This window comes from Ptychodera flava, chromosome 11 (assembly GCF_041260155.1).
Source record: "Ptychodera flava strain L36383 chromosome 11, AS_Pfla_20210202, whole genome shotgun sequence".
In the NCBI taxonomy this organism is placed as follows: domain Eukaryota; kingdom Metazoa; phylum Hemichordata; class Enteropneusta; family Ptychoderidae; genus Ptychodera; species Ptychodera flava.
In genome coordinates this window covers 42,719,374-42,734,401 of record NC_091938.1, presented here as the reverse complement: position 1 = coordinate 42,734,401, position 15,028 = coordinate 42,719,374, and the positions used below count along the sequence as shown (strand labels likewise).

The following is a 15,028-nucleotide window of genomic DNA, read 5'->3' as shown; positions in this document are numbered from 1 at the left end:
TTGACCAAAAATGGCAAAAATTGACCTTAAAATACAGAAATTGAAGATTCATCAAATTTCAATATATCACACTGAGACAACCCCTAGGAACCATGTAATTGGAACAGCACAATGTTTTTTTTGGCCTTAAGCTCCAGGTGTGGCCCTTACAATATACCCAATTTTTTAATAAATGCCATGGGCCCATTATCAGAAAACACCGGCACAGCATCCAGTCACCAAATTACTGGCAAAGCATAATGTATAAACTAGTGAAGCATATATGCATGTTGCAGAAACTGGTGAATACATCTGTAAATGGAACTACAGATGTGGATGGAATCATGATTTTGTCTTTTATTTTGAACACAGTCATTGAAATTACAAAGTCCATGCGTAAAAGCAGGCAGCTACAGTGGAGTTACCCAAAAACAACGATCCTAACAACTATCACAACTATTTTACTGTGTGAAAATCTGCAGATATATCACATAAAATAAAAGACAAGTTCTGCAGTAGTTTTTAAATGTGAAGACACCACTGATTACTATGGACAATTACAATGATATATACTTGAAATGCATCACTGACAGTTGATGTTACATATTACATACCTGGCTGCACTGGTATCAAGAATCCAACATTTATTTCTGGAGCAATAAAAGGATGTTGAAAAGCCTCCCAGGGAGTCATTCTAGTCTCTGTAATTGAATTAAAAAGCACAGAACAACAAATGTTCAAATTATTCCTAGGATTCCTAAGGTGAAAAAGGACTGCTTTCATCTCACTTTCATCTTACTTAAAATGTAAAGACAATGTCAGATATCAGAGTCAGAGTACTCAGTCTATTAATATGTCAGATATCAGAGTCTGAGTACTCAGTCTAGTTACCATGTCAGATATCAGAGTCTGAGTACTCAGTCTATTATCATGTCAGATATCAGAGTCTGAGTACTCAGTCTAGTTACCATGTCAGATATCAGAGTCTGAGTACTCAGTCTATTATCATGTCAGATATCAGAGTCTGAGTACTCAGTCTATTATCATGTCAGATATCAGAGTCTGAGTACTCAGTCTATTACCATGTCAGATATCAGAGTCTGAGTACTCAGTCTAGTTACCATGTCAGATATCAGAGTCTGAGTACTCAGTCTAGTTACCATGTCAGATATCAGAGTCTGAGTACTCAGTCTAGTTACCATGTCAGATATCAGAGTCTGAGTACTCAGTCTATTATCATGTCAGATATCAGAGTCTGAGTACTCAGTCTATTATCATGTCAGATATCAGAGTCTGAGTACTCAGTCTAGTTACCATGTCAGATATCAGAGTCTGAGTACTCAGTCTATTATCATGTCAGATATCAGAGTCTGAGTACTCAGTCTATTATCATGTCAGATATCAGAGTCTGAGTACTCAGTCTAGTTACCATGTCAGATATCAGAATCTGAGTCTATTATCATGTCAGATATCAGAGTCTGAGTACTCAGTCTAGTTACCATGTCAGATATCAGAGTCTGAGTACTCAGTCTATTATCATGTCAGATATCAGAGTCTGAGTACTCAGTCTATTATCATGTCAGATATCAGAGTCTGAGTACTCAGTCTAGTTACCATGTCAGATATCAGAGTCTGAGTACTCAGTCTATTATCATGTCAGATATCAGAGTCTGAGTACTCAGTCTAGTTACCATGTCAGATATCAGAGTCTGAGTACTCAGTCTATTATCATGTCAGATATCAGAGTCTGAGTACTCAGTCTAGTTACCATGTCAGATATCAGAGTCTGAGTACTCAGTCTATTATCATGTCAGATATCAGAGTCTGAGTACTCAGTCTATTATCATGTCAGATATCAGAGTCTGAGTACTCAGTCTATTACCATGTCAGATATCAGAGTCTGATTACTCAGTCTATTATCATATCAGATATCATGGTTTGTAATAAGCCTGGCACTAGTACTGGTAGAAAATGTCAGATATCAGTGTCTGAATACTCAACTCAGCAAAGAGCATGTGTCAGAGCATGGCAGATATATCAGAGTTTGTACTCGGTCTAACACTGTCCGACCATGTAAAATACTAGATTCTGAATACTAAGTAAAGCACTGATAGGCCATGTTAGATATCATAGTTTCAGTCTAATGTTGTCAGACCATGTCAGATATTAGACACTGAGTACAACGTCTAACAATGTCAAGCCATGTTGACAGGCGTATTATTCACTTCAAAATAAGTTGCAAACATTCAGGACAACTGTTTCTGGAAAACATAAAAGATAGTTATAAGTTTCAAAAACAAAACACATGAGTGAATAAAATGGCAAGATAAATAGTTGAATTTACAATACAATGTCTGTGTGCCAAGTATGAACGAAATCTGTTCAGGGATAGTTGAGATATGGTTTAACAAGTCATTGAGAATGACACAGTCCCCACTTGTTAATGGGAACTTTAACCCTTTTCCTGCTAGACAGTATCACTTCCCCATCAGCCAAGTCAGTAAAAAGCGGTATTGAGCCAAAACATGACGTATTTTCACCCACTTGGCTTGGTATTTTATAGCATCTTTAGTCCAAAAAAAAATCAAGTTAAGAGTATTTATGTTTTCAACAGCCTTCAAATGTACAGTATTATGTTAAAATACACCATATGGAATATGTTGTGTTTCATTAATTTTAACCATCTTGACCTGGTGGTGAAATATGTTTTTGGCAGAAAAAAGGGTTAATTACAAGTCCTCTGAGGGGAAAGAGTCCTCTTCATTAATTAGGTCTGTGATTAAAGCAATGTGAGCTTAACATCTGTACCAAGTTTCATGAAATTCGATGCAGTATTTCTTGACATATCAGACTAATTACAAAATTCAACATTGACATGATACTGCTACATGCCGTTAAAGAAACTGATGTGCATATGTATGACATGGGTCAATGTCCTTGTGCCAACTTTGAATGATACTGGTGAAATATGTCTGAGTTATATAGCTCAGTACATGAAAAAATAGTAACAAAATGGCCACCAGGCAGCCATTATATTGCATTAGACTGTGAAACCAATAGACATGCATATTTATTACATGATAGGTCAATGTCCTTGTACCAACTTTGAATGATACTGGTGGAATATGTCTGAGTTATAGCTCTGTACATGAAAAAATCGCAACAAAATGGCCACCAGGCAGCCATTATATTGCATCGGATTGTGAAACCAATAGACATGCATATTTATGACATGATAGGTCAATGTCCTTGTACCAACTTTTAAAACATAGCGCCAAAGTCAACATAGCACGACTGACGGTATTCCGGAGTATTAATTTGATGGGAGTTTAGCACAAAGGCATGGAAAAGTTGCAATGCAAGCACATTAAAGGGACAAAGTCGCTCATTTTTGACATTATTTTGGTGATTTTAATTTCAGTTGGAATATTATTGATGTTGTTGTGCTAACTGAAGTATGCTTACTCACTAGTTGTTATGGTGCAACTCACTCAAAGCAGAGCATTACGAATATTTTACAAGAAACTTTATTTTTGGTGTAGTAAACCTTGGTACGTAACAAACTTTGGTCATTTTGATGCTCCCCTGAGTAATATGTAACAGAAAAATTAGAATTTCGATAAAATTATTAATATGTAGCTTGCATGAATGAAAAGGTGACAAGTTTTGGTCATTTGGTAACTAAACTTCTGTATCAAATTTGACTGAAATCCATGTAGCCGTTCTTTATATATTGTTATACTATAGACAAACTGCCAGAGTAATGGCCTCTGTTACGTCCGATATTGGAACGGGTTTGTATAATAAAAGCTAAAATGACAAAACTGATCTGCCTAGCAACAAGTAAAAGGGCAGTCTATAACGTCAAATTTCAAGTATTGTGCACATCCATGATCCATGTTTTCTAAAGCTGAACAGTAAATTGTTGAATGAACATTCAAATCAAAACCTCCACAAATAATGGGTAATTCACATTAATATAATGAAAATTTCCTGTCTGTAGACCACGGGGGCCAGGGAGGTAAAAAACAAACAAACAAACAAATAAATAAATAAGCAAATAAATAATCAATATATAACAAACATACAAAAAATACTGTCAAGGACAGTGTGCTCACATTCGGTTTGAATCGGTCCTCTCAAGAAATATTTAAACCAGAAAAACAAGAATGACAAAAGCAAATAAGGTCTGCAACTTAGGTACTGGAGGTTATCTTTAGGAACATGCATATCAACTTCTATGGCAATAGGACAAGCAGATTCTACATACATAAGCAAATGTCAACAAAAAAATCAGGCTTGACAAGAAAAAAAGGTTGGAAGAGTGGGGAAAAAATAAAGAGTGGGAAAAAATGTACAAGGAATCTGGTAAAATAATCGCAATCATACCAATCCATAATCCAATGACAGTAGGTCAGAATTCGTAAGACAATAGTTGTAAACATTGACACAAAACAGCACAGAACAGACCCTACCCCCTCCTGAATATGAAGTGTAAAAGTTCAACATGTAAAATGAATGTGCGATCAAAAAGAAAGCAATTTTCAAGTGATTTCTGAAATCGTGTTGATACCATTTCTTCTGGTTTCTGCTCTTCTGCATGAGGAGTTTAAAACGCCCGGGTCACTGTGTTGTCCGTTGAGCTACACCAATCCTTTGAAATCGCATATGGGGCAATCACGTAATCCGTATCGCGCTAAATGAGTCGATCAACTCTGCTAGTCATGTGTGCTTTGATTTAAACACTGTTTGGTTGCTTTTAGAGAAAGGAAAGGACACCTCACAACCTTCTGTTTATTACTAATCCAACACAACCAAACTGAATTTAATGGGCTTAAATTTAGTTGTCTGCAACAATATTAACAATGCACTTGAGAGTGATTGACTCATATTCAAACTGAATATTGAGTGTTTGAACACGCTTGAGAAGAAACTATGGTTGATACACAGATGAAAAACGATTTATGTATTATCAGTTGCTACAGCTACTGTCCCTTTAATATCATTTTATTTTCAATTTCAAAATGCTACGCGTGCAGACAAACACAGTGCACGGCAGTAACAGTAGCAGCAACATGTGTATCTTTCCTATATTTGTCACTGAAGGTACTCCTTCTGCCATCCTTTGTCTGGACATTTTTTCCAATAGCAAAATCATCTGGCAGTCGATCTACCGGTTCTACAATTAAACAGATCAATCACAAATAACATTGGCACAAAAATGGAGTGATGAAAAAATAACATTAATAGTGCTAAAACAGCCACTCAAACCCTAGTTACTCTATATGCAACAACAAAACAAAATCTTTGGGTATGGAAATTGATATATCTGCATGCGAAAGAAATTTAGTTTGACAACTGTTTGTTCATCACAAGTTATGCCTTCAGCTAGTGGGCTATGCCTAACTCTCAGTAACGTCACTACGTTGTAGTACGTAGGTACCGTCACTCCATCAATTCGACCAGAAAAAAAATAAACATGATTTATGAAAAGACGAACTGACAGAAGAAGTAAAAATTACGAAAACCTGGCCGGTCGAACTGAACGAGTATTTTTTCAACGGTCATAAATTTGCATGGCAAGGATTGTATGTACATTCAGCATGTAGTTTAGGTGACATTTATGATAAACTTTGACTGTTTAAGATGGGGCACCTGTACCTTTTTGTGTGCTCGCTATGGGTGTGTTTTCGATCTTTCCCTTGACTTTTGAGGAAACGCTCGGCACACATTTCAGAAATGCGGAGAGACGTCAAAAACAAGTCACGCAATCAGCGCGTCCAATGACGACACCAATATGCAAATTAGGTAGCCAAAAGTTTAAAACCCTAAGGCTTTTTAAATAATTACATTTGAACCAAAATACCTGCCCTGGGTGTTATTAAGTGAACCCGGCTAGGGCTTGACGCATTCATTTTTTGACCGGAATGATTTGATGTTTTTTTCACTGGGGCACTACACCCCTGCAAAAATCACTGATTTTGAGCATTTTGGGACCTACATTTTTCTTGTTTATCCTTGTTAGAGAGTGCAAGTCCAAAATACGATCCATCAACATGGAGATACATTGACCGTCTTTACTGCTCGAAAAAATCAGTAACATTCGTTGGCTATGAGTAAAGCCTTAGGGATTTAGTGTTGACCACCTAATGTTGGTGAACGAAATCACCAAATTTCTTGCATTTGGTAGAGTTTCCTTGGTTACTGAGCGCCATGGACGTCGTGGAATCGCAGAAGGCCATGCTGAACATACGGACGGCGCCATCTTGACAATGATAGTACTCGAAGCCGGGCGACGTTGGACACGCTGACATTGACTACAAGTCAAATATTGAGCGTCATTATTCAGTTTCACTTGTAAAGATAAGGAAAGTTTGATGATGTTGCTACTTTAGAGGGACAAAGTCGGCCATTTTTCGTAAATTTTGTTTGATACAAGATACTACTTATTGTTTGACATGTTAACAGATACTGAATAAATTGTTGACCATGCGTATATTTGACCCCGGTTTTAGACACGATACATGAAACGATGGCGAAATGATCATGTCCATTAATTCATTTTCGCGATCGTTTCATTGATCGTGTATAAAACTGAGGTCAAATATATGCATGGTCACCATTCATTCAATATCATTCAACATGTCCAACAATTATAAGAAGTATCTTGTATCAAACAAGATTCATGAAAAATGGGCGACTTCATCCCTTTAAATTAATAGATGAGTGTTTTCGATGTGCCTACTAGAAGTTCGGAACACGTACGAATTTCACATCCGAAGTTGTCCAGTGTTTTTACTTCATTTTACCATAAACATAGAATTGCTCCAAGTCTGAGGGCATATAAATATCAAAACAGAATAAATTTGGAATGAACCTCAGCAGATTGAAAGGCTATGTGCCAGCACAGTCCCTGGATAGAGGGATTGTGGAGCAAGGCTGGTGCTTAGATCGTGGAGTGAACACCTTGGCCGGACAATATCTACTAATAAGGGGAAAACAAGCCAAGAGACTGGGGGCCAGTCTACCATAGACAGTCTTCCCCTCTACTGTCTTTAATTTTACTTGTGTGCTGTTGTGTAGTATGATATAACTCCATTGCCACGTTGAGGTCAACTCGGTGACCAGACTCAATATCTGATGATAATCCGAATCACCTTGGGATGGCTGATGTGCCAGGGCTGTGACACGTTATGCTGATAAGCATTGCTATGAGGATGTCTTGGTCGTAAGCGGGGATAAATTGCCGTATATAACCAAATCTGACAGAATATATGTACTTTTCGATATCGAATTGTAAAGTAAAACATTTGAATCAACCTCAGTTTAGATTTTAATTTGCACTACTACACACATGTTGATATGGAAACACAAATGAGTACACAAGTCAAAGTTTTGATGCACCATTGTCCTAATTTGCAATTACATTTCCTATGCAGATAAAATTGTGCAGAAGGAATCAATTTCTTTTTTTAGATTTTTTAAATCAAAATGTTACTGTATGGTAATGGACAATGTGTTTTCCAAGTCATATTCAGCAATATTCTTGTTTTTTACAAATTTCAGATGCAGCTGGCTTAATCATTTCTCATGATCAAGATCATTTCATCACAGCTGCAGAAGAGTATGATACCAGTAAGTTGTACACATTTTATATTTCTTTCTATAAACATGAACTTTATTTTCTGCACTATACAAATGATTGCTGGCTTTTCTTCTGTTATGCTCTAAGCTTATTATAATATGATATAATGATTTGATTGTATTCAACATGTTCCAGCTCCTAAAGTTCCCACTTTAAATTGAATCAACCACAAAAAGACAAAATTTTTAAATTCAGGTCTAGATATTCTGAGTTATCTGACCTAAAATTACTATTTCACAAACACTAATACTACAATGGATTATGAAGTATATAATTATGTGAATTTCTACTCATGGAGAAAGATGTACATAAAATTTAATTTGTAAGTATTTGAAGTTGTTCAGACAAGGATAGCATATATTACTATAAAACTGTAAGGAGTCAGTAAAATATGGAACATGGACAAAAGATGTGGATGTTGTCCTTATTTTCTGATAAACAAAATCAAGAATTTCTGTCATTATTTTGCAGATATATGATGCATATTGGAGTTAACCTTGAAATCTACAGGAGTATCAAAAATTATCTGCCGTATCAGGAAGCTTCAGATCTTGTTCAAACCGGACAGCCTACCAATTGCCCCATAAGATATTTATGTTGATGCTTTGAAACATAGACCCGAGGGTCTATGTTTGAAATTATAATTTTGTTTTATTTTGTAATTACAAAAGAACACATTATCTGAATGTATGAGAGGCATGTGAATAAACAAGTAGGGTATCATTTACAAAAGAGTAATATACATTTGTGACAGAGCCTTTTGTTCCTATAAGCTTACTCAATGTGGATTCAACTCATTGCTACTACATAACACACAGGTAAAATTGTTTGAAGTCTGCTAGTATTATGATGTAAATAAAGCATTCTCAATTCAAAATATTCACTTTTTTCAGTTCTATACGACCTGAAGTTGTTTGTGGAAGTGAGTTTTGTTAATCTCCATTCTGAAACCTGCCGCTGTTTTTCTGAAGATAGAATTCTACAGAATGAAAGTTTTTGTAAATAGTTATGATACAAAACACGAATGATAAGACTAGGTGACCAGCAAACACATTCGTAAATACTATCACAGAAAAAATAACAAAGAAAATATTTTCACCTTTATTACATTTTACTATTAAAGATAGTTGGCTCGTTCATAAGTATAGACTGAATTTCAGGATTCACAAAAATTGAAATAGAAGGAACGAAAAAAATTGAATGTGAAAGTAACTTTGAATGGCTACTAGAGGGAGAAAGGACATCTTATGAAATAAATTGTGTAATGAATCTAAAAATTGACCTCTGGATCATAAAACATGTAAGTTTTCTTGAGAGAGAAAAAGAGAGAGAGAGAGACAGAGAGATTTCAACAATTCTTGTATGCCATTCATGTCAGATAATGTGCTGCATAGTTGTTTTCTGGTTTCGAAGAAAAACTCACCCCTGTCAAAAAGCTGCTGCAATGTCTAAATGTTACAAAAGATCAGTTTATTTCTAGGTGCCCTGCCTGGTATGTGACCATGATCAGGTCGAGGTCTGTGTTCCCGGCGTTATACGGCCTCCACCACAGGCCGTATAATGCCCAGAACACTCAGACCTGTACGCAGGGCTACCGCCAAAGTTGGGAAATAATAGTAAAATTGTGTCACAGCCGCGGTAATGAGGAAAATTTGGTTGGTAAATTGACTCCATGTTCATCTCAAATTTTCGTAGATGAAACGTCAAAATACATTTTACATAGTTTGTGGCAAAAAAAAAGGGAAACATACCATGGCATAATCAGGAAAAACAGTCGACACTCGGTGGACAGTCCTCTCACCGTGCACTACCAAGTGTAATGGCAGAGTAATGATCTGGATGATCCTGAAGCTGGGCCCATAAACTTCGCTGTGAACCAATTAGCTCTGCGTACAGGTCTGTGTGTTCCCGGCGTTATACGGCCATAACGCCGTACGCAGGGCTATGAACCAATGTAAGTACCACAAAGGGGCATGCCATAAAATATTCACTAAAGTCCCATAGCAACGGGGAGGCTTCGATGAAGGCGATTTGTAGAGTTATGTACTGTACAGTTTGTCGTATCTTAAAGTAATTGCGTATCCTGCTCTCCACCGCCGATGTACGGCCAGGATAGGGGAGTACTCAAAAATAAGCCTTCTGTTTAAAGTCAAGTTTCGAGGAAAATCTATACCGCCATCACTCATACTAACTCTCTAGTCGACTCTTGATCCAAGCATTTAATGGGATTTATCGCTAACCTGTACAGCATAGACTTCCACAAAGTACAAACAATACATGCCACAATGTCGGCACCGCTCGGTATTCCGAAAAGACGATGGATCAAACATGATCGATAACGGCCAATCTTTAGTAATTGGCTCGAAATATGGACAATCAAAATCCTGACAGAAGAGTATGAAATTAAATAAGAATTGTACAAATAAAACAGAGCCGAGCATGCAAGCAAGCAGACGGAACTTCTAATGCGAAGGAGAGCATGAAAACAAAGTTGTCATCATATGCATTTGTTGTCCCGTTTGGAATGTTTACAGTGGTGCGCGCCGGGCATGCATGTTCTTCGAACGCCTTTCTCGCAAATGACGTGATATTTTAGCGAGCGCAGCGAGAGCGGCCGAAGGCTGCTCGCAAAGCGAACATTAAGACTAACGTGTGTACAAGAAATTTAGAATGGAATCTCTATATACCTACGAGTTTGAAAAGAGAGCACTTCCATGGAGGCGGCCATTTTGAATACTTTTACACGGATTACGTGAAATTAAAGATATCATCTACCACAAAAACTACTCGACAATGTGTATTGCCGACAAAAGAATCTCTCTGTTCCAAAGAAAGTGTGAAATTTGTTTCAAAATTACTATTTTCAATCACTTTTGAAGGCCCGGATCAGTCATCACTAGGCGCCGCCAATTTGAAACAAGCCTATTCTCGCGAGAACGAACGGTCAACTCACACGAGAATTAAAAATAGTGTGCTGAGAGCTAGCTACCGACGGGAATATCAAGTACGTGTTTTACATTAGACTGCCTCTGTTCCCGCCCCTGTTTAATATAATAAAGTGATCGGAATCATATAATTTACCAGTTTTAAATAATTTTCGTTAGTGAACTTGGTATTTCCGAGTTAAATTGCTATAAATATTATAAGAAAACAATTGACAACAATTCAACCTCAAGGAGTCAATGGCTAAGTTATGCATCATGCATCAAACACAGAAATTAGCATGCTATTGCCTGAAAACATCAATGACGATATACTACGCTGCGCTCGCTCTCAGGTCAGACCTGTTACATATTAGTTCCTGTTGCAAACGTGATTATGCAAATTTTATGCTAATATCACTAAGGCAGAGATACCGGTGCCCCATCTTAAGGTAAAACAGAATAAAATAAGTTAGTTCCAAATACTACCTTAGAAGGTCCAGGCTGCAGATTTTATCTTTAGAAATACATGATGGCGACAGAAAAACACTTGTACATCAAAGACATGACAGCATCGCTTATGCAGGCCGCCATGTTTGCTTGGATATTCATACCATAGAGGGAGCTAGATATATGGAAAATGAACCTCTCCAGTTTTAGAACTCGAAGCCGTACTCTGAGCAAAGGGGAACTTTCTTAATGTCAGGAGAAGATGCCGACGGAGGAAGATGGTAACAGAAAATAAAACAAATAAATGAAAAATATAATTGTCTTTTCTGTTTCTTTACTTGCATTAAACTTGGGTTGCATGAAAGTTATGAAGTCACGTGGTAGGTCTATGACTAAGGGGTGTCCCTGGCAAAATTCATTAAGCATGGATACCGGATCACCAAACTTTTTCGAATGAAATTTTTATGGTTTACAGACACGGCTTTTGTATTTTTTATCTCATTTCCAAATTGCATTTATCATGATGATATTCAAAACGCTATAAATGTTTATCAAAACTTTAATTCTTTCAGAATTTTGTTTTGTTAGTCTAGTGACAGGTCTTTAAGTGTCTCCCTTAGCAGAATTTATTATGCACCCCACCACCAAACTTTACAGAAATGGATATTTTTATTGTTTATCGACACAGCTATTGTTTTTTTTATCTCTTTTTCAAGTGGCATTTATCTTCATGATATTTAAAATGCTGTAAAAGTTTATCAAAACTATCATTATTTCAGAATTTCGTTTGGTTAGTCTAGTGGCAGGTCTATGACTAGAGGTCTTCCCTGGCAGAATTTATTAAGCATGGATCAACCAAACTTTACGGAATGACATTTTTACTGTTTATGGACAAATCTATTGTTTTTTATATCTCTTGTTTTATCATGATGATATTTAAAATACTATACAAGTTTATAAAAACTTTGATAATTTCAGAATTCATTTTGTATTCATATATTTCCTGTCGTACTAAATGCGATAGAAAAACTGTTCCAATCTTCTGATTTCATTTGGCTTTGACATATTAAAACATAAAAGTACATGAAATCAGGCCCTATTTTACTGTTTTCGGTCGTATTTAATTTGGAAGAGAAACTGTTTCAATTGTCGGATTCCTACATCAGAATCAGACCTTATGTTACTGTTTATGGCCATACTAAATTCAGAGAAAAACTTTTAATTGTCGGATTCTGGCAGGCTTTGACATTAAGATGAAAAAGTACCTCAGAATCGGGCCTTATTTTACTGTTACAATGTTACCGTTACCTTGATACAATGCCAACACACTTGTGGTCGAATTATAGAGGAAAAGAAAATCATGCAGTTAAACACTGGTCGAACAAGTGGAGGTTGTAAAATAATTAATTATCCGAAAAATAATGGTTGTCGAATTAATGGAGCAGTCAAACTGATTGAGTGTCCGATCCTACTACAAACTTCTTGACTGAATTCTAGCAGATGATGTGCCACTTTATGCTATAAAACGTGTAAATCAATTACTATTAAATGATCTCAAACGTGTAAATTTGGCGAGAATATTGACTGACGTATCTCACAAATGTTTTGAAAATTCGGTGAATATATCGATACTAACTCGCAAGTTACCGTGTTGCTGACTTTGTCGTAAGTGAAATGTTCCAACTGTCGTCTGCCATGAAGTCAAAAAACGTCCCCTACCATGCCAGCTCTTTGTTTAGTAGTGGATTCGGGATCACTTTATTATCTGTCGCGACACTTTGAACTTCATCTTGGTCATTTGAAGGGCTCATGAGATACGCCTGATTGCCTCACAGGGCAGCCCCTGGCCAAATCCATTCGTGAATACGTATATGCTGATTTATAGAGGTACATAGTCACAACGTACAATTGTTAACTTTGGTGGCAACTGCGCCGCCAACGGGCACTAAAATCGAAACGCAGAAGTAACATCGTTTAAATTCGCGTTGAGATCGCACATTTTGCCATGAGTTATCGTTTCCAAAACTAATACCAATCGAAATGACTGACACTAAAGCATCTAAAGTTGCGCAAAACATGAAATTTTACTGCGAGAGCAGTCGGAGACACTGCGCAACTAGCGCGCAAATAAGCCTTAGCGGGAACACTGATCAGGTGCCAAACCCGCCTTGGCCTTCATCAGAAACAATAATGTGCATCATCATGTACACGTCCGCGCTGTCGATTGCGGCTAGACACGCGTTTTTGCTCTCGTCTGATAACATCATAACCAATTTTACATTTAACAAAAAATAACAACAACAACACGATTTGGTAAGTTCATGTTTATTTACACTGAATTAAATATATTCAATTCTCGACCGTGTACTATATGAAGCTATGCATGGAGACTGTTCACAGTCACCCCCCCCCCCCAATCAAACACCAAGTCACGCGATCTGAAAACCCTAGAAAATTACGAAAAATAATAAAAAACTCTCGATGGTATCCTCCAATCAACTTCATTTGAACAAATCCCCATCTCCGTGTACCAAGTTAGACCGTCATAAACTTTCAATGCCAACAGTTAAGTGGTTTGTCAGTTTGAACGGTTTACGGACACCCAATGTCTACATCCAGACATCCATCCAGACATCCACACAGACAGCCTACTCTACGGAATTCAACACCACAACTATAGCACTGCTGACTCCGTCAGTCGTGCTAAAAAATCAGTTGATACATATCCAAATTATGACATGACAAAATCATAACAGAATGGCCACACGGCAGCCATATTGCATCGGATTGTGAATCCTATTGACATGCATATTTATGACATAGGTCAATGTCCTTGTACCAACTTTGAATAAAATCCAATTATACTTGTCTGAGTTATGGCTAAGGACATGAAAGAATTGTAACAAAATGGCCGCCATGCAGCCATATTTGATCATATCATGAAACAAATTAAGAAGCATATGTATAATATAGGTCAATGTCCTTGTACCAACTTTGAATAAAATCGGTTGAGATGTGCCTGAGTTATGGCTCCGTACATGAAAAAATCGTAACAAAATAGCCGCACAGCGGCCATTTTGGATCATATCACAAAACAAATCGATGTGGATATGCATGACATAGGTCAATCTCCTTGTACCAAGTTTGAATAAAATTGGTTGAGACATGACTGAGTTATGGCTCTGTACATGGAAAAATTGTACCAAAATGGCCGCCATGTGGCCATATTGGATCATATTGTGAAATAAATCGAGGTGCATATGTATGACATATGAAGTAATCCTTGTACCAAGTTTGAATGAAATCGTTCCAGGCATCTCTGAGATATCTGCGTGAACGGACGGACGCACGGACAGACGCACGCACGGACATGACCAAACCTATAAGTCCCCCTGGAAGGTGTCCTTGGGGACTAAAAACATGAAAAAATCACAACAAAATGGCTGCTCGGCGGCCATATTGAATCGAATCTTGAAATAAATTGGCGTGCATATGTATGCCACAGTACTTTATCCTAAGCACACAGTTTGAAAAAAATAGGGTCTTAGGTGACAGAGAAACGGCTGCTGACGGATGGACACACAGATGGATGGACAGAGCGACAAATGGATAGACGGACGAGACCCAATTTATCCGTCCCTGCCAGACTGCATCCGCAGGGACTAACAAATCAAGGATACCCTGACCTTTTATAACATGTAACAGTAAAAAATACAACTCTACCACATAGATTAAACTGCAGGAAATCTATGGAAACCATTCCAGTGACTTCCTTACAATCATCACGCTCACATCATCACACATATACTTTACACAAGCAAGCTAAATACAAAAGATGCATTAGAAAATTAGCCTGCTCAACATTGTCACCACATCAGAATGCCTATGACAGCATCCATTCTCTAGTGTTAAAGATGAACATGTTTGTGAAATACATGCAGAATTTGTAAACTTTACCTCTTCTGCATATAAGCAAAAGTCAGAAGTAACATTGGGACTGACCACAATATGAGATAGAAAACAAAAGTGATAT

The 15,028-nt window shown here is 37.2% G+C and overlaps 1 protein-coding gene across 10 annotated transcripts in view; it reads right to left on the bottom strand.

Annotated features, from left to right (window-relative positions):
• The window catches only part of LOC139144566 (uncharacterized), a 227,577-nt gene that overhangs the window by 48,779 nt on the left and 163,770 nt on the right, over positions 1–15,028 (bottom strand). For all 10 annotated transcript variants that reach the window (XM_070715283.1, XM_070715277.1, XM_070715278.1 and 7 more), the window contains one exon: positions 594–680. In XM_070715283.1, coding sequence (XP_070571384.1) covers positions 594–680 — 87 coding nt within the window. The remainder of the gene's footprint in view (positions 1–593; positions 681–15,028) is intronic.